The sequence below is a fragment of the Pristis pectinata genome, chromosome 23 (assembly GCF_009764475.1).
Source record: "Pristis pectinata isolate sPriPec2 chromosome 23, sPriPec2.1.pri, whole genome shotgun sequence".
Taxonomy (NCBI): domain Eukaryota; kingdom Metazoa; phylum Chordata; class Chondrichthyes; order Rhinopristiformes; family Pristidae; genus Pristis; species Pristis pectinata.
Window position 1 is genome coordinate 31,357,322 of NC_067427.1, and position 18,566 is coordinate 31,375,887.

The window sequence follows — 18,566 nt, forward strand, 5'->3', positions numbered from 1 at the left end:
AGAAATCAAATCTTAAGTTTTCTGTCAGCCTCAAATTTGGACATTCTGCCTTGCACCCACAAGTAGTTCAAAAACAATGGCCCTAACACTATTCACACCTCAGTTACCCGTTAGCCAACTTCATATCCATGCCTTTTGTCATGTCAATGCCCCTTTTATGCCATGCACCAACTTTTCTTGTAAGCCTGTTATGTGGCACCTTATCCAAAACCTTCTGGAAGTCCATGAGCACCACATTGTCTGCATTATCCTCATCAATTCTGTATTTATCTCATGAAAAAATTCTTTCAAGTTGGTTAAACACAATTTGCCTTTAAAAAAAATCTGTGCTAGTTTGCCTTAATTAATCCATTTTCCTGTATAGATGACTACTAATCCTGTCCCAGAACAATGTCTCCAAAGAGTTTACCCACCACCCAGGTTGAACTGACCAGCCTGTACTTGCTGGGCTTATCCTTACTCCCGTTTTTTGAACAAGGAAGTAACATTTGCTACTCTCCAGTTCTCTGGCACCATCCACATAACCAAGAAGCATTGAAAGATTATGGTCGGGCCCCTGAGATGTCTTCCCTCAAAATTTCACCTGGTCCTGCTGACTTACTTATTTTAAGCTCAGCCAACTTCACTAATACCTGTGGGCTGTCAATCTTCAACAAACCTTGTGACTCAACTATCCCCTCTCTCACTCACTTTGGAAGCAGCCTCTTCCCCCATGAACACAGAGGCAAAGTACTCATTTCGTACGTAACACTGCCCTCAGCTTCCATGTGCATTTCCATTTTTGTTCCTCCATGTACTACCCTTTTCCTGCCTATATGCCTTTAGAACACTTCTGAATCCCCATTTATGTTGGCAAGTAATCTTTCGTCATACACTCTCATTGTCCTTTCTTTAACTTTCACACCCCTTCTGATTCTTTTGTAATCAGCCTGGTCCCCACTGGTGTTTACAAACCAACACTGGTCACACAGAGCTTTTCATTGCTTTATCTTCCTCTGTACCTCTTTCCTCATCCAGGGAGCTCTGAATTTGTTTGATCTTCCTTTACCCTCTCATGGGAGCCTGCTTTGGCTGTACCTGAACCAAAAGGCAGCCCACTGTTCTGCAGCCAACTTGCCTGTCAATTTTTGGTTCCAATTTACCTGCACCAGATCCACTCTCATCCCACTGAAATTGGCCTCACTGCCATTAGCTATTTTCACTTTGGATGGCTTCTCCTTTCCTGTAGCTAACCTAAATATTATGATGATGTGCTCACTATCTCCTAAATGTTATGGAAAACAAAACAGCATGCAGTACTCCAGACACAAGAAACTGCAGATGCTGGAAATCTGGAGCAACACACAAAACACTGGAGGAACTCAGCAGGTCAGGCAGTATCTATGGAGGGAAATGGACAGTCGACATTTCCGGTCGAGACCCTTCGCTGCGTACTTCCAGCTCCTTTGTGCGTTGCTGCAGTACTCCTGTGCAGCCTCTATAAAGTTGCATCAAAACTTCCCTGATTTTATATTCTATATATCTGTTGCAATATAAGCCAACATTTCATGGTCTCCCTTAGTCCCAACTAAATCAGCTAAAATGCTTCAGAATCAATTTGCAGTGAACTGTTTATATTGTAGTAAAGTGTTCTAATCACTGTCGTTCTGCTCTTCACTTGAAGAGAAATAGATCAGAAATCTTGTCGTAAATCAATTTCCTTGAGGAAAATTAATTCATACATTGAGAATAGTTTTGCTAATGATGGTATATTTTCCCATGGCCCCAACCAAATCAGATAGTGTGCTTCATAGTAGATTAGTAAGGAACTAACGTGAGCTAAGTCTGAAACAATCTGCTGGAAGAACTCAGTGGGTTGACCAGCATCTGTGGGCAGGGTTTCAACCCAAAACATCGACCATTCCTTTCCTCCCACAGATGCTGCTCAATCCTCTGAGTTCTTCCAACAGATTGTCTGTTGCACCAGATTCCAGTATCCGCAGTCTCTTGTGTCTCCATTGACCTAAGTCCTACGTAAAGCAGTATTGCTCTTCACTCAAACAGAAGTTGATTTAAGTGTTTCTTTCAACAAATCTATTACTTTGGTGGAAACATCTTTGCACATTCAGAATGGGCTTTGCCCTCAGTTTAGCCTCCATTAGACATCTTCAAATAAGGTGGAATGTTTCATATAAGAATTGCAATTAACTATAAGGAGCCACAACTTGCATTAAGATAAAGTTGGTGTAATCTAGGATTTCTCAACGGCAGGATCCTCACCAGTCCATGAGAGATTAGAAAGCAAAATGAATGAATAAGTACTACATTTTAGTAAAAGAAAGAACGACACAGCATTCTTCAATGATGAAAAACACGATGATGCTGGAGAAACTCAGCAGGCCAGGCAGCATCGGTGTAGAAAAGTAGGCGGTCAACATTTCGGATCAGGACCCTTCTTCAGGATTCTTCAATTCTTCAATTTCTGATAGGAGTGGATTTCTCAAAATCCCAAAGAGCGCACCTTCTGATCCAGTGCTACTCTGCTGCAGTTCTTTCACTGAGAATTATGTTTGCTCACGGTTTTCATGGGGAATTTACAGAAGTACAAACCAAGTTAAACAAGGATTTTAAGCTGTCCATGCAGTATGTCAGGACAGGTATAATTGGTATTGGTATCGGTTTATTATTGTCACTTGTACCGAGGTACAGTGAAAAGCTTGTCTTACAAACCGATCGTACAGATCAATTCACTACACAGTGCAGTTGCGTTGAGTCAGTACAGAGTGCATTGATGTAGTACAGGTAAAAACAATAACAGTACAGAGTAAAGTGTCACAGCTACAGAGAAAGTACAGTGTAATAAGGTGTGAGGTCACAACAAGGTAGATCGTGAGGTCACAGTCCATCTCATTGTATAAGGGAACTGTTCAATAGTCTTATCACAGTTGGATAGAAGCTGTCCTTAAGTCTGGTGGTACGTGCCTTCAGGCTCCTGTATCTTCTACCCGATGGAAGAGGAGAGAAGAGAGAATGTCCCGGGTGGGTGGGGTCTTTGATTATGCTGGCTGCTTCACCAAGACAACGAGAGGTCCAAGGAGGGGAGGCTGGTGTCTGTATTGCGCTGGGCTGTGTCCACAACTATCTGCAGTTTCTTGCGATCATGGGCAGAGCAGTTGCCGTACCAAGCCTTGATACATCCAGATAGGATGCTTTCTATGGTGCATAGGTAAAAGTTGGTGAGAGTCAAAGGGAACAAACCAGATTTCTTTAGCCTCCTGAGGAAGTAGAGGCACTGGTGAGCTTTCTTGGCCATGGCATCCATGTGATTTGACCAGGACAGGTTGTTGGTGATGTTCACTCCCAGGAACTTGAAGCTGCCAACCCTCTCGACCTCAGCACCATTGATGTAGACAGATGCATGTACGCCACCCCCTTTCCTGAAGTCAATGACCAGCTCTTTTGTTTACATTAAGGGCAAGGTTGTTGTCATGACACCATTCCACTAAGCTCTCTATCTCCTTCCTGTACTCCGACTCATTGCTGTCTAAGATATGGCCTACAATGGTGGTATCATCTGCAAACTTGTAGATGGAGTTAGAGCAGAATCTGGCCACACAGTCGTGAGTGTATAGGGAGTAGAGTAGAAGGCTGAAGATGCAGCCTTGTGGGGCACCAGTGTTGAGAATAATCATGCCGGAGGTATTGCTGCCTATCCTCACTGATTGCGGTCTGTTTGTTAAAAAGTCAAGGATCCAGTTACAGAGGGAGGTGTTGAGTCCTAGGTCTTGGAGTTTGGTAACAAGCTTACTTGGAATTATTGTATTGAAGGCAGAGCTGTAGTCAACAAACAATAGTCTAATGTATGTGTCTTTACTGTCCAGATGCTCCAGAGCAGAGTGTAGGGCCAGGGAGATGGCATCCGCTATAGACCTGTTTCGGCGATAGGCGAATTGCAATGGGTCCAGGTTGTCTGGTAGGCTGGAGTTGATGCGTTTCATGACCAGCCTCTCAAAGCACTTCATGACGGTGGATGTCAGTGCCACTGGTCATTTAGTTGGAATTCATAAAAGAGGTGGTGGTCAATATAATGAAAGAAAAGTCGAAAACGACAAGAAAGTATTTGGGCTTTAACAGAAAACACATGTAAGGTCTGGGTTTATTATGAGCAGACATGTGGGCTGCCCCAAAGCTCACTGAGTTGTGTGTGGTGTGATTCTGCACAGCAATGCTATGAAACCTTCCATAATGATTTGTCACTTAACTTAAAAGACAGGCCAGTGGAATTTTTCGAATGGAGTGACGACTCAACAAAAGCTGTTGCATAAATAGCGACAGATGAAGGTGTGCCAAAAGTGTCGTACCTCTTGATCCATTGCAATGCCTAATGCAAATCAGCACTTACAATAAGGGAAGACTTCAATGATGCCTTCGGTGACAGAGGGCTGTCATTCAGTCTTGGAGGACTGAGCTGCCAAGAAAATCAGTGGTATTTATTTTTCAAATGATACTGTCTGGTGTAAAATTACTGATATTACAAAGATATTGAAGCCCAAGAAATTGCCTCCAGAATTTAACAGTGTCCTCACTATAGTAATGAGATTTGTAAATGTTGTGAAAGCCATTGTCATCAGTTGCTGAGTGAAGAAATGGGAGGGTGATACTTGCACACTGACCCTCTTGTGGCTCTCTTGTGTAAACTACTAAACCAACTGCGCTGCAAGGTGAATTGGAAGCCTTTCTGTCTCAAAAGAAGTCTCCTTTGGTAGAATTTTTTTGGGATTTACAACAGTTGGCCAAACTTACACATCTGGCTTTTGTATCTGGTACCTAAGTCTATTACAAAGGGAAGTGTATCCAGTATGTTTGAAACAGTGGACAAGATTACAGCTTTTAAAAATCTTAAAGCCTAGGAAGTGTTGGATGTGTACCCATCTCTTGGATAGATGGTTACAGATGACAGTGAAGATGTCAATCTTATTCTTCAAAACAAAATAACACCATCCCATCTAAAACCAGCTCTCCAAGAGCTCCAAGAGTATTTCCCCTCCGACTCTGATCCACAAAAAGTAAAGCAACGGATTGGTGACCCATTCTAAGCTGTGGGCACCCCGACCTCACGGTTGCTAATAATACGGAGGTTACTTGGGCTGGTTCAAGTGATGAGGGCCTCGATTAAACTCAATACAGAATATCCAGAACTTGGTGAATTTACTGCCGTTTCATTCCACTGACCATTGCAAAGGTAGAATTTTGGCAAAAATTGCAACAAAAGTCAAGTATCAAAGCTGAGCATTGGAAAGATACTGTGAGTGCACTGGTCTGATTACAAAGTGCTTGTGTCAACATGGCAGGCACAGAAACCTCATTAAGATATGGTAAGTGAATCATTTTTTTAAATTAAATTATCTGTAATGTGCAAATGTAAAATAATAGAGTCATAGAGAGATATTGCATGGAAACAGCCTTTCAGCCTAAGTCTGCAATAGCCATCTAGCACCCATGTATGCACTAATCCTAACCTTCGTTCTCCCCATCCCATTAATTCCTCCCCCCCCCACCAAAAACTCTGCCATACATCTACACATGAGAAACAATTTACAGTTACCCATTAACCTACCAACCCACACATCTTTGGGATGTGGGAGGAAACTGGAACTCCCAGAGGAAACCCACGTGTGATAGCGGGAGAGATTGATCATTGTTGTTATGCTTTGAATTATGTTTTTGTAAAAGTGATGCAGTGATATCCACAGTTTACTTTGGGAGTGGAATGTGTGTAAAAATAAAGCATTCTCCCCGACTGTACCAAACAGATAGGCCCTATATGTCAGAGAAGTGACCATACTCACTTCAGGCAAAGGTTTCTTCTGAAATACAACATTTCGAGAGGTTTTTTATTGTTATCTGTAATAGAGCGAGTTTCAGGTTATTTAACTTCATTAAACCCCAGTGTGTGAACCTTCATTTCAAGCTATTTTGCACACATCCAGCACTAAAAATAGACAAAAATAGCTGGAGCTTACAAGGAGCCCGTGTCAATTCAGGAAGGTAGCCAGCTGGTCCAAAGAAACACTGTTTTAATCGATGCAGTATTGCTCTCAGTTGAAGAAATGTTGATTAGAAACCTTCTTAATATACACTGATTCCAGTAATGGACCAACTTCATGAGGTTTGTTGATGGTTATCATCTACAGACCATACCAAGGAAGGTACAGTGCTGAATGGGCAATGAACTATGTTTAGTATTGAGAAAATGTATTCTAAATAACAAAATATTGCTTTTGGCTTAAAGAGAGAGAGATTGGAATGCTTCTTGAGACCCCATCAAATAAGGTAGCGATTTATAGAAGATTTGCAGTAAACAGCAAAGATGTACAATGAGCTAAATTGTTGCGACAAATGCAACATTGATATTTAATTGAAGATATAGACCAGAATATTTCTTAGAACAAATTGATTCACTGGATGTTATCTCCTTTATACATCAAGAATGAGTTTTGCCAATGGTGGCTTGGTCTCTCTTAGTCCATCAAACAAGACAGAGATTTGCAATGTACTAAACAAAGCCATGCCTTACATTGGGATGAACTCTCCTGATCATGGCAGTATGGCTCTCTACTTGAAGAGGAGTGGATTAGAATGTTATGTACAACAAATTGAATCCTTCGGTGGAATTTACATAATACATTGAGAGTAAGCTTTACCGATGGTGGTATTGTCTTCTTCAGACCCCCACCAAGATACAGTGCTTCATGGTACATTTGAAAAAATAGAGCTACACCTTACATTGAAAGCTATTGTTCTAATTAATGCACCATTGCTCTTGAAGAAAGGTTATTTTTAAACATTGTAACAAATCAATTCACCAGGTGGAAATTACTTCATGAATTGGGAATAAACTTTACCAATGGTCATGTGGTCTCCTGTTGACCTCACAAATTAGATGGATTGCTTCATACTACCTTGCAAAGAGCCATAGTGACCAGTGTTACCTTGATAGTAACTAAAGAATGGTATATTGTAATGCAGTATTGCCCTTTTATCGAGGAGAAGACAATTAGAATGCTTCTACCGACAAATCAATGTAGTTCATAGAAATGAATTCTCACATTGAGAATGAGCATTTCTGATGATGGTACAGTTTCCTTTAGACACCATCAAGTGAGCTGGTGTGGTTCATAGTAATTTGGCAATGAATCAAAAGCATTTAAACATGTAAAAATCATCTTACATTGACATAAGGTAATGTAGTATTGGTCTTTAGTGAGGAGGAGTTAATTAGGAAGCTTCTCATATCAGATAATCCAGACACTGGAAAGATGCCAAACAAACTACCTCTGCAAAATCCTCCAAATCCTGGAAGGATAAGTGAACCAAGATCAGTGCCTGCTGCCAGGCAACAATCCCCAGTAATGAAACCCTAATTGTACTCAGTCGATTCTATTAGACCAGCCATGTTGTTCACGTGTCCAACATCAAACTCCTAAAACACACTACAAGCTCTGTCACAGGAAGAGGTTGCCAGGTGGACAGAGGAAAAGATCCAAGGACGTTCTCAAAGCCTCCTTGAGGAAAAGCAACGTCCCCACTGACTCCTGGGAATCCCTGGCCCATGGCCCAAGTGGAGAAGGAACTTTTGGGAAAGGAGAACCTTAAGTCTGTGTGTCAGGATCAGGCAGAAGCTTAAGCGTAAATGGCGTAAGGAGCGCACCACCTCCCAAACTACTCACTCACCTGACCTCTTGGGCATCTCCTGCCCATCTGTGCAAGGGTCTGAGGCCCAGTCGGTCACCTCAGAACCCTGGAGTGAAAGCAAGTCATCATCAATCCTGAGGACCTGTCTGAGAAGAAGAGGCAATTCCAGTATTTTCTGTGTTTTTATGATTTTCTCTCCCATTCCTATTTTTTTTTTCCTTTTTACTCTGACATCGTTCCAATCGGTATTGGAGTAATTGAAATCCCCAATGCCACTCTATTGCCTTTCCACACCTCCATTCCTTTCTCTCTCTTTCTCTCCCTCTCTCTCTTTCTTTCTCTGTCTCTCGCTCCTCTCTCTCTCCCTCTCTCTGTCTCTCTCCCTCTTTCTCTCTCTGTCTCTCTCTCTCTCTCCCTCCCCCTGTCTGTCTGTCTCTCTCCCTCTCTCTCTTTGTCTCTGTCGCTCACTCTGTCTCTCTCTCTGTCTCTGTCTCTCACTCTGTCTCTCACTCACTCTCTCTCCCTCCTCCCCCTCTCTTTCACTACTGGAGCCCCAGCAGCCTGATCGCTCTTTCCTTACTTCACAACTTTAATGCCTTGGCATGTTGACAAAATGATTAGTAAAGGATATGGGTCCATGGATTCATAAATAGAGGCAAAGACCATCAAAGCAGGGAAATTATGTTGAAGCTGCACAAAATACTGGTTAGGCCATTGCTGCAGTAATTTGGTAGTCACAGTTCAGGAAGGTCCCAGACAGGGTGCAGAAAAGATTTACTCGGATTATTCCAGGGAGGAGGGTTAGCCTGGAAAAGCCAAGATTGTTGTTCTTGGAATGAAGGAAGTTGATAAGAGATTTTTAAAATCATAACTGCTTTAAGTAGAGTAAATAGCAAAAGAGTTGTTCCCATTAACAGATGAATAAAGAACCAGGAGGCACAGATTTAAAAATCTTGAACAAATGATTCAAGTGGAATGTGAAAGGCACTTTTATACTCACGCAGTTTAATCTGAAATTCACGGTTTGTGTGGAAGAAAAATTAATCAGTGTCTTCAAAAGAGAATTAGACAGTTGAGAGAGAATGATATGCAGGACTGTGGGAAAGAGCAGGGTAATGGGATTCACAGGACTGCTCTACTAGGAGCAAGCATAGACTTGATGGGCCAAATGCACTCTGTGGTATAACAATTCCATGATTCTCTAAGTGCCTTACTGTTTGTACATGAATATGATTATGGGTGATCTCATCCTAAATTTTAGTTCAGTTCTATGTTTGAAACGTAACTTCAATGTTTAACTTCCGATATTAGTCAATGGTAAACAGGTTACCTGTCAGTGGCAATTAATAGGTGATTAGGTGGTCACCATGTTCTCTGAATACTTGGTAATTATTGTCCGCAGAGGTGCAGTCAGTTGTCAGGGAATTTGGGTGTGGCTGGAATAGATTTTACAGACACACAGAGTGCAGTTTCAATACACGAGTTTGAAGAGAGTGTGAGGGCTGGAACTGTGGTCAGGTTGGTGAAAGAGGTGCCGATTGGAAATAAAGAGTATAAATAACTCAGGATAAACTGAGAACAACATGGCACTTGGCTGCTCTACTGATTCATTTAAATGTAAACGCTAAGTGTTAGCCTGAGAGAGTTTTTAGATTTGTAGTTATTCTACTAAATAGCAACATGGCAGGAATCCTCTGTCCCATGGAATGCACATCCTGTGTCAGATGGGAAATCCAGGATGCTTCTCACATCCTGGACAACCACAAATGCAGGAAGTATCGGCAACTGCAGGAGCTCAAGATCTGAGTTCAGACCTTGTGCAGTAGCTGACGTGACTTACAGCGACTACAGGAGGCAGAGTGTTGGGTGAAAAATTCATCTTAGGAGATGGCCATCCCATAATTAACCTCCTGGGGGGTAGAGAGGGAATGAGTGACCACTAGGCAGACCTGGATGTTAGTGTAGGAGTCTCCTGAATGCGTTTTGCTATCTAACCAATAGTCATCTCTGAATGGTTCATCAGAGGAGTGCAGAGAGAGGTGTCCATTGCTCTCCAGGTGTTTCTATGGACACGGGCTGTGACTTGGGCTGATGTGTGGCTTCCTGATGCCAGAATCAATTCAAGAACATTCTGAGGAGGAGAGTGAACCGCCAAGTATTGTGGTCCATATTTGTAAAAATAGAAAGAAGGATGAGGTCCTTCAGGCAGATTCCAGTAAATTTGCGATTGAAAATCAGAACGTCAAAGGTAGCAATCTCCATCCATGAAAGGAGGTGAGTGCTTAGATGAAGCAATGATCATTGGGTAGGGGTTGGATTCCTACAGCATCAGGACCAATTCCAGAGAATTGGGGCCTGTACAGGTTGAAGAGGTTGCAGCTGAAAAGGCCTGGACCAACCTCCCTTTTGCTGGCGTGACTGAGGAGGTTTTAAACCAGTTTGGCAGTAAGATGGGAACCTGACAGCAGAGTCAGGGAGAGGAAGCAAAGGTGGATGTGGAAGGTAGGGGTTTCATGAGTTTGGAAGGTAGAGGAAACAAAGGCCAGAATTAAGGAAACAGAGAGGTCTGGCAATGCTTAATTGTTTCTACCTTAGTGAAAGGTACAGGGCTGAGGGAGCAGGAATACATGGGGCAGTGTGATATTGTGGCTTCACTGAAACATGGCTTAAAGGTGACAGAGAATGGCAGACCAACGTTTCCGGTTACAGGATTTTAAAAGGTGGTGGAGGTGTGAGAGAAATAGGAGGGGCTATATTTGGGGTCTGAATTGAAAACCCAATGGATATTGAAGAATATACAGGGAAGAAGGAGGTGGGGAAGGGAAGTTTATGACTTATACCAAGAGCTCAACACAGCAGAAAGGTTGGAAGACAATAAAAAGTGCAGGGTGAAATTGGCAGGTAAAGTCTTCAGATTTTTTTTAGAAATATGTGAAAGGAAGCAGGTTAAGAAGGACATTTATTTCATGATAATTTACTATTAAAATTTATTTCATGATAAATTAATTATTAAAATGTATTCATGAGGTTTTCCTGTTAGAAACGAAAGCAGTAGTCTGTGTGTGTGGGTGGAAGGGTGCATTGTTCCAGATGAATAATTTGTCTGTCTTCGAGGAAGACGGGGATGATGCCAGTGTTCTCATGAAGAAGGAACAATGTAAGGTGCAGGAAATGACACGCATAGAAAGTGGATAAATCATTAGATTCAGGTAAAATGTATCCCAGGCCCTTAAAGGCAGGAAGGAAATAGTGCAGGTTCTGACTCATATCTTCAATCCTCGTTTGCTACTGGCATGATGCCAGAAGTGAGAATAATTGAGAAAGACATGAACTGAGTAACTGCAGGCCAGTGTAAAGCAGCACTTCGAGGGTTAATCAAAGACAGCACAGATTTGTTAAGGAACGGTTATTTCTAACTAACAATTGACTTTTTTTTGAGGTGGTATCAAGAAGGGTCGATGAGGTTTATGGTCTACGTGGATTTGACTGAGACCCAGGGAAAGCAAAGGGCCATAAAATGCAGACAAAAGAGGCAATGTAGATTAAAAATTTGTCTCAGTGGGTGAAAACTATGGGGAATGGTCACTGGGAGACTCGGTGACTGGAAGTCTGTGTGTTTTGTGACTTACTACTAGACCCTTGCTTTTCATGACCTATGTTAATAAATTTGACATAATGTCTTGAACATCGATGTTGGGGCTGTGATTCAGAAGTTAGCCATTGATTGCGGTATAGTCAGTATAGTTGGAATTGGTTTATTATTGTCACTTGTACCGACGTGCAGTGAAAAACCTTTCTTGCATACCGATCGTACAGGTCAATTCATTACACAGTGCATTGAGGTAGTACAGGGTAAAACAATAACAGAATACAGAGTAAAGTGTCACAGCTACAGAGGAAGTGCATTGCAGGTAGACAATAAGGTGTAGGGTCATAACAAGGTACATTGTGAGGTCAAGAGTCCATCTTATTGTATGAGGGAACCGTTCAATAGTCTTATCACCATGGGATAGAAGCTGTCCTTGAGCCTGGTGGCATGTGCCTCAGCTCCTGTATCTTCTGCCTGATGGGAGAGGGAAGAAGAGGGAATGACCCGGGTGGGTGGGGTCTTTGATTATGCTGGCTGCTTCACCGAAGCAGTGAGAAGTATAGACAAAGTCCATGGAGGGGAAGCTGGTGTCTGTGATGCGCTGGGCTGTGTCCACAACTCTCTGCAGCTTCTTGTGGTCCTGGGCAGAGCAGTTGCCGTACCAAGCCATGATGCATCCAGATAGGATGCTTTCTATGGTGCATCGGTAAAAGTTGGTGAGTGTCAAAGGGGACATGCCAAATTCTAGACTGCAGGAAGATGTAAATGGACTAGTGAAATGGCAAGTGAAATTCAGTCCAGAGAAGTGTGAAGGCATCTGTTGAAAGAAAGTGAAGCAAGGAAACACAAGCTAAATGATAAGGTATTAATAAGTTTAGAGGAGCAGAAAGATGTCGGATTAGCAGTCCCACAGAGGAGACTGTCCAAAAGGTTAGAGCCCATGGGATTCACAGCAGTTTGACAAATCTAAAGTTGGCTTGGTAATAGGAGGCAGAGGGTGATGCTGGAGGGTTGTTGTTGTGATCGGAAGCCTGTGACCAGCGGTGTGCCACAGGGATCGGTGCTGGGGCCCTTACTGTTTGTTATATACATTAAGAATTTGGATATGAATGTTGGAAGCTATGATTAGTTTGCAGACAACACAGAAATCAGTAGAATTGTTGACAGTGAGGAGAGTCACAGGCTACAGAGGGATATTGATCAGTTGGTAAGATGGGCAGAGTGTTGGCAGATGGAATTTATAACTGTTAAGCGCGAGGTGGTGCACTCTGACGGGACTAATCTAAATTCTAGGGAGTATTGAAGAACAGAGACCAAGGGTCCCTGAAGGTGGCAGCACAGGTAGATTGGCTGATGAAGACATTCAGGTTACTTGCTTTCATTAGCAGGGGCACAGACTGCAAGAGCAGGGAGGTTATGATTATAAAACCTTGGTTCGACCACAGCTGGAGTACTGTGTGCAGTTCTGGTTGGCACGCTATAGGAAGGACGTGATTGTAATGGAGAGGGTGCAGAGGAGATTTCCCAGGCTGTTGCCTGAGATGGAACGCTTCAGTTATGAGGAGAGACTGGACAGGCTGGGTTTGTTTCCTTGGAGCAGGGGAGGCTGAGAGGGGACTTGAGAGAGGTGTACAAAATTAGTAAGGGCATAGATTTAGGATAAGGAGTTTCGAAATCAAAGGAAGAACTTTTTCACCCAGAGAGTGTTTGGAATCTGGAACGTGCTTCCTGAGGGGGCGGTGGAGGCAGCTACTCCCACAACATTTAAGAATTATCGAGTCAAGCACTTGAATCACCAAGGCAGAGGAGGTTATGGACTAAGTGCTGGTCGATGGGATTAATCTAGGAAGGTACTTAGTCAACATCTAAGGATGGGCCAAAGGGTCTGTTTCTGTGCTGCATTACCCTGTGACTCTCTAAGGTGACACAGCTGATAGAGCAGCTGCCTCACAACCGTGACCTCAGGTGCTGGCTGCGTGGAGTTTGCACGTTCTCCCTGCAACCACGTGTTTCCCTTAGGTGCTCCGGTTTCCTCCCACATCCCAAAAACGTGCAGCTTGGTAGGGTAATTAGCTGCTATAAACTGCCTTTAATGGGTAGGTGAGTGGTAGAATCTTGGGGGGTTGGTGGGAACATGGGTTGGTGTAAATGGGTGTTTCATGTGGTTTCATTGGGCTGGAGGGACCTGTACTGCGTGACTCTATGACTAAAATGTCCAAGATCCCAAAGGTGGTAGACAGGCAGATTACATGATTAATAAAGCACAGATACATGCCTTTATTGGCCAACACATAGAATGTAAGAGTGGGAAAGTCATGCTGGAACTGCATCAATTCAAGCTCAGAGCACAGTGAGAGTATCAACACATTACAGGAAGCTCAGGAAAGGGTGAAGAGGATTTCTGAGGCTGTAGAACATTTAGTTATGAAGAGAGACTGACGAGGCTGGAGTCGTGTTTTGGAGTAAGGAGGACTGAGGAGATCTGAGGTGTACAAACTAACAAGGGGTCTGGATAAGGTGAAGGGGCAGGGACCTAATTGGCAGTCAGGGGCTGTACCTAAGTGCTAGACTTAAATTAACAGGTAGAATGATTGGAGAGGGAAATTAGGAAAAAAAATCTTTTACAAGCAAAGTGTAGTTAGTGGGGATCTGGAACTCACTGCCTGAAAGGGTAGAAGAGGCAGAAACCCTCATCAGGTTTAAAACGTATGTGGATGTGCAGCCCTAAGACTGTAACCGTCTAACCTCGGGAGCAAACACTGGCAAGTGGGAGTTCCCGAAACAGGGCATGAACATGAGGAGGAAATGGCCTCCTCCTCTGCTGTGGATCGCCAGGATTCCATAAGTGACAGAGAACATGTGATATCCCTGTACTTACCTGACAGTCTCTGAATGTGTAAATGTGTCAGCATGAATCTAAACATCACAGAATCTAACTATCTCTGAGAGTCTAAATATCACAGCCTGTGTGTCTGAAAATCTCTGCCGATCTGAGGATATCTGCATATCATTGTATCGAAATATTACTTAATGTCCCTGGATTCATCTAAATCTGAATATTAATATATCTATGATTATGTGAACCCACCTTTGGGTTCCTAAAGATCTCAGAACCCCAATATTTCTGAAAACCTGCAACATCTGAATGACAGAAGGCTGTTCAGCCCATCGTAACCTTGTCAAGCATCGTTTGTTAGCTGCACAGCTCAGAGTTCTTCATGAGCACACCTCAGTACTGTTTAAGTGCCAGGAGTGTGCCTGCCTCCAACACTCTTTCAGGCAGAGAGTTCCAGCCCCCTACCATTCTCTGAGCAAAAAACATTTTCCTCATCTGCCCTCTAATCCTGCAACCAAACTCTGCCTGTGTTTTGTGGCCCTTCTGCTTGAGAAAAACGTCTCTCTACAGCCCTCGTAATTCTACACATTTCAGTTATGTTTCCCCTCAGAGAAAACAACCCCTATCTTTCCTGCCCTATCCTTCCTCAGCTTCAGTTTTCCAGTCCTGGTAACATCCTTGTAAATCTATGCACCGCCTCTCCAGTGCGATCATGTTGTTTCTGTAACGTGGTGATGCAGTGCTCGAGCTGTGGCCTTGGTAATGTTTTCTACAGTTCCAGCACAACTTCCCTGCTTCTATATGCTATGCCTCAGTTGATACTTAATTAACTAGCCTGTTACTTTTAAGGAAACATAGACATACACTCTTAGGTCGCTGTTCCTACACACTGCTTGATATTATCCCATTAACTGTACATTTTTTGACTTCTTCCACTTCCCTGATGCACTAACCTCTTTTCCCAGCTGACCAGACCATCTACATCTTACTGCGATCTCAACCTTTCTTCCTCTTACCCACATGGCCAAGTTTTATATCACTTACAAGCATTTGGTATCATGCCTGGTATATTTAAGTCTAAATCTAACTGTGCAATGCAAAGAGCAAGGCAGTTAGTTCCTGTGCACCACCACAGTTTACCAATGGCAAAAAAAACCAACCCATCAGATATTACCCTAGGCCTTTTTTTTGTACAGCCTACCATGTGGAACCATGTCAAAAAGTCTTGCTAAAATCCAGGTGGGCCACTGTCCTCACCCCACTCTCCTCTGCAGCAGTAGCTCCGCATCTAAAGTTCTGAATATCACTGTCAATCAATATATCCGGATGCGTGTGTGTGAATATCACTACCTGCATTCTAATAATATTTCTGTGATCATTTTATTATCTCTGTGGGCATCTGAGTACATCTTAAGCCGTCGGAATCTCACTATCTGTTTACCTGCTTCGCTCCGTGCCTGTCCATGTCTGTGAGCATCAATCTTTGAATGCATGTGCGGCCGTGCGAGTGTTGCTGCGTGTATCTGACTTTCACTGTTTCTGAGTTACCTTTGCATATTTTAATATGTGAATATTTGTGTAATTATTTGGATATCTGTGTGAATATCGCCGTATAACTGCGTGTGTCAGTGTCTGGGCGTATTTGAGTATCTCTGTGAATATCTGCCTCTCTCTCTGGGAAGATCGTCTCTCTCTGTTCCCACGCTCTAGAATTTTAATGAATTAATAGAGGCCCCGCCCCCTGTCACAGAGCTGCAATCGCTGCCGATGTTCCACGTGGGTCGCAGCCAATGGCGCCGAGCGGGGGAGGGGAGGCGGGCGCCCATTGGCCGGCTGCGGGCGAGAGCGAGCGGGCCAGCGTTCCATTGTCATGGTAATCCGCCCGCTCGGCGGTGAAAAGCAGCGGCGCCTGGGGCACAATCACACCAGGGAGCGGAGCGGCGGCGAGAGCGGAGCGGAGCGGGACGGGACGGGACAGCCCGGGCCGGCCGGGACAGGAGAGGACAGGACGGGACCATGAGCCGGGCAGCTGGGCCGCGGCCGGCCGGTCGCCACAGCGGTTGACAGCGGCAGCCCAGGGCCGGACAAAGGAGCGGCGGCGAGCGGGCGGGAGCAGCAGCGGCGCCGCGGAGCGCAGCATCGAGCGAGCCGCCCGGCCCCCGCCCCCGGTGCCGGTCCCGGGTGGAGAGCGGGAGGCCGGAGCCATGAGCCAGGCCGAGGTGTCCCCGGCCGCCGCCCCGCAGCGCATGTTCCAGGAGGCGGTGCGGCGCGGCAACACGCGGGAGCTGCAGTCGCTGCTGCAGAACATGACCGACTGTCACTTCAACGTCAACTCGTTCGGGCCCGAGGGCCAGACGGCGCTGCACCAGTCGGTGATCGCCGGCAACCTGGAGCTCGTCAAGCTGCTCGTCAAGTTCGGCGCCGACATCCGCCTGGCCAACCGCGACGGCTGGAGCGCGCTGCACATCGCGGCCTTCGGCGGCCACCAGGACATCGTGCTCTACCTCATCACCAAGGCCAAGTACGGGGCCAGCGGCGGCCGGTGAGGCCGGGACTGGTGGGGCCCAGGCTCAGGCCGCGGGCCCGGGCCGACACGCACACGGCCCGGGCGGCCAGACTGACTTTAGGGCCGGGCTGGGCCGGCTGGTTGATTCACTTGTCGGCTCCCTGCTATCTACCTCACGGGGCCGGACTCGGGAGGAGCGGAGCGCCTGCAGGCGGCGGAGGGCACAGGGCCAGGATGTGGGCCGGAGGGCGGGGCCCGGGCGGGCGGGGCGGGGCCTGCGGCAGCGGCCACAAAGGGGCGACGATGTATCAATAAACGATGTAAACCACGGAGACGGTGTCGGCGTCTGGTGTCGGGACTGGGGGCCGGGCCGGGGGCAGCAGGGTGTCCCGTCTCCGGGGGTGGGGAGAGGGCTGCCGGCGCCCTGCCTGCTCCGGGGAGGTGCTCCGTCTACCTGAGGTGTTCCTGCCCCCTCCCCAGAGCAACAACCGTTTGTTGTTCAGAAAACATCTGGTTCGCTGCATTTGCTTTAACCGTGTTTCTTTTTTCGAGCAGTCAGATCACAGCTCCCAGGGATTGCTGAGAGCCTCTAGACTCAAACTTGGCATTAATCTTAGATCAATGGTTACAGACTGCCCTGCCATCAGAAACCTCCACTTTTTCGCCCACCTTCGTTTGTATTCTCCATTTAGATATTTGTATAACCTATGCGCAATTGAAAGGGCAGTCGGTGGTGTCCCACGTGTTTGAAGCGGGGCTTCACTGCCCTGTTACACTGGCCGTGATTCTGAGGCGTGCCCTCCTTGCACAGTGCTGCTGTTTCATCTGTTGGCCCCACCGCCCTAACCCCATGTTAATCTCCTGGGTATGCTGCATATACTGTGTATTTTTGCCCATGTGACCTCCCGGTACTGTCCCCACTACGTGTACTCCTCTCCCTGTATGTGCTCTGTACAGACTTTTACATGCATGTGTTTAGCTAGTAAAGCCCTGTTGCTCATGTGCTATCGAGTAATCTGTACAGGTGGCTGGCTGTACTGGAACGGCATTTGTTGCCCTGGTCTGGTGACTGAGCTGTTCTGCCCAGATTGCACCATCACCTTGTATGTGCTGCTCACTCTGATTGTATACCCCCTCTGCCTGTGTATGTTGCCTGTATCACTGTGGGCTAATGTACTCCAGTGCTTGCAGTGCCCATGTCAAGTTCCCATTGCTCCTTCTGTTGGCTAGTTTACAAGCAAGTGGATGTCTGTTCAAGCCTCGCATTGGAGACGAGAACACAGGACAGATCCACTGGCATTTGCTTGGATGTGATATTAAACGGAGGCCTTATTTGCCCCTCATGCCCCTTTGCCTACATACAGTGCATGTAATCACCCTTTGTGTGCTTTTACAGATGGTTTGCTGTGCCACCATTTCGTGCTGCACTGCCCCCTCTGCTGTCTCTGCCATTACCCCACTGCCGATGTGCTGCTGTCTCTGCCATTACCCCACTGCCGATGTGCTGTTGAAACCCCATCTTTGCACATTGCTTGAAGCAAAAAGCTGTGTGCTCTGAATCAGTTCTGATGAAGCATCATTGCCTTGAAACATCAGTTCTGTTTGTGGCTACTGCCTGATCTGCTGAGTGTTTCTGGACTTTTTTTTGTTCCCCATGCCCTGCACTTTGTTGACACAGCTAATGCAAATCTGCCTGCATCCCCTGCACCTGGCTCTTGGGTGCTGCCCATACCATTCCTATTCGCACGTAGACTTTGTACTTTCCATTTTGTTTGTGATGTTGCCTGTATGACTGCACTGCCTGTACAATTTCCACCCCCACCACACATGTTTTGCCTGCAACCTCTCTGCTTCTGTTTACTGCCTCTACAGACTCCTGATGGTCTGCAGCCTGGCTAATAATTTAAATTCTGAAAACTAGTGTCCTTCTGACAGCCGTAAGCCTCTACCACATTTCCGAA

The 18,566-nt window shown here is 45.4% G+C and overlaps 1 protein-coding gene across 1 annotated transcript; it reads left to right on the forward strand.

Annotated features, from left to right (window-relative positions):
• Nucleotides 1-16,293: 16,293 nt before the first annotated feature.
• nrarpa (NOTCH regulated ankyrin repeat protein a) lies at nucleotides 16,294-16,877 on the forward strand. The gene has a single exon (XM_052036760.1). The coding sequence runs from the start codon at nucleotides 16,304-16,306 to the stop codon at nucleotides 16,643-16,645; it is 342 nt and encodes a 113-aa protein (XP_051892720.1). The 5' UTR covers nucleotides 16,294-16,303; the 3' UTR covers nucleotides 16,646-16,877.
• Nucleotides 16,878-18,566: the final 1,689 nt, after the last annotated feature.

What these genes read in the sequence shown, in the direction of transcription:
- nrarpa (XM_052036760.1), top strand. Translation starts at nt 16,304, where the DNA reads ATGAGCCAGGCCGAGGTGTCCCCGGCCGCCGCCCCGCAGCGCATGTTC.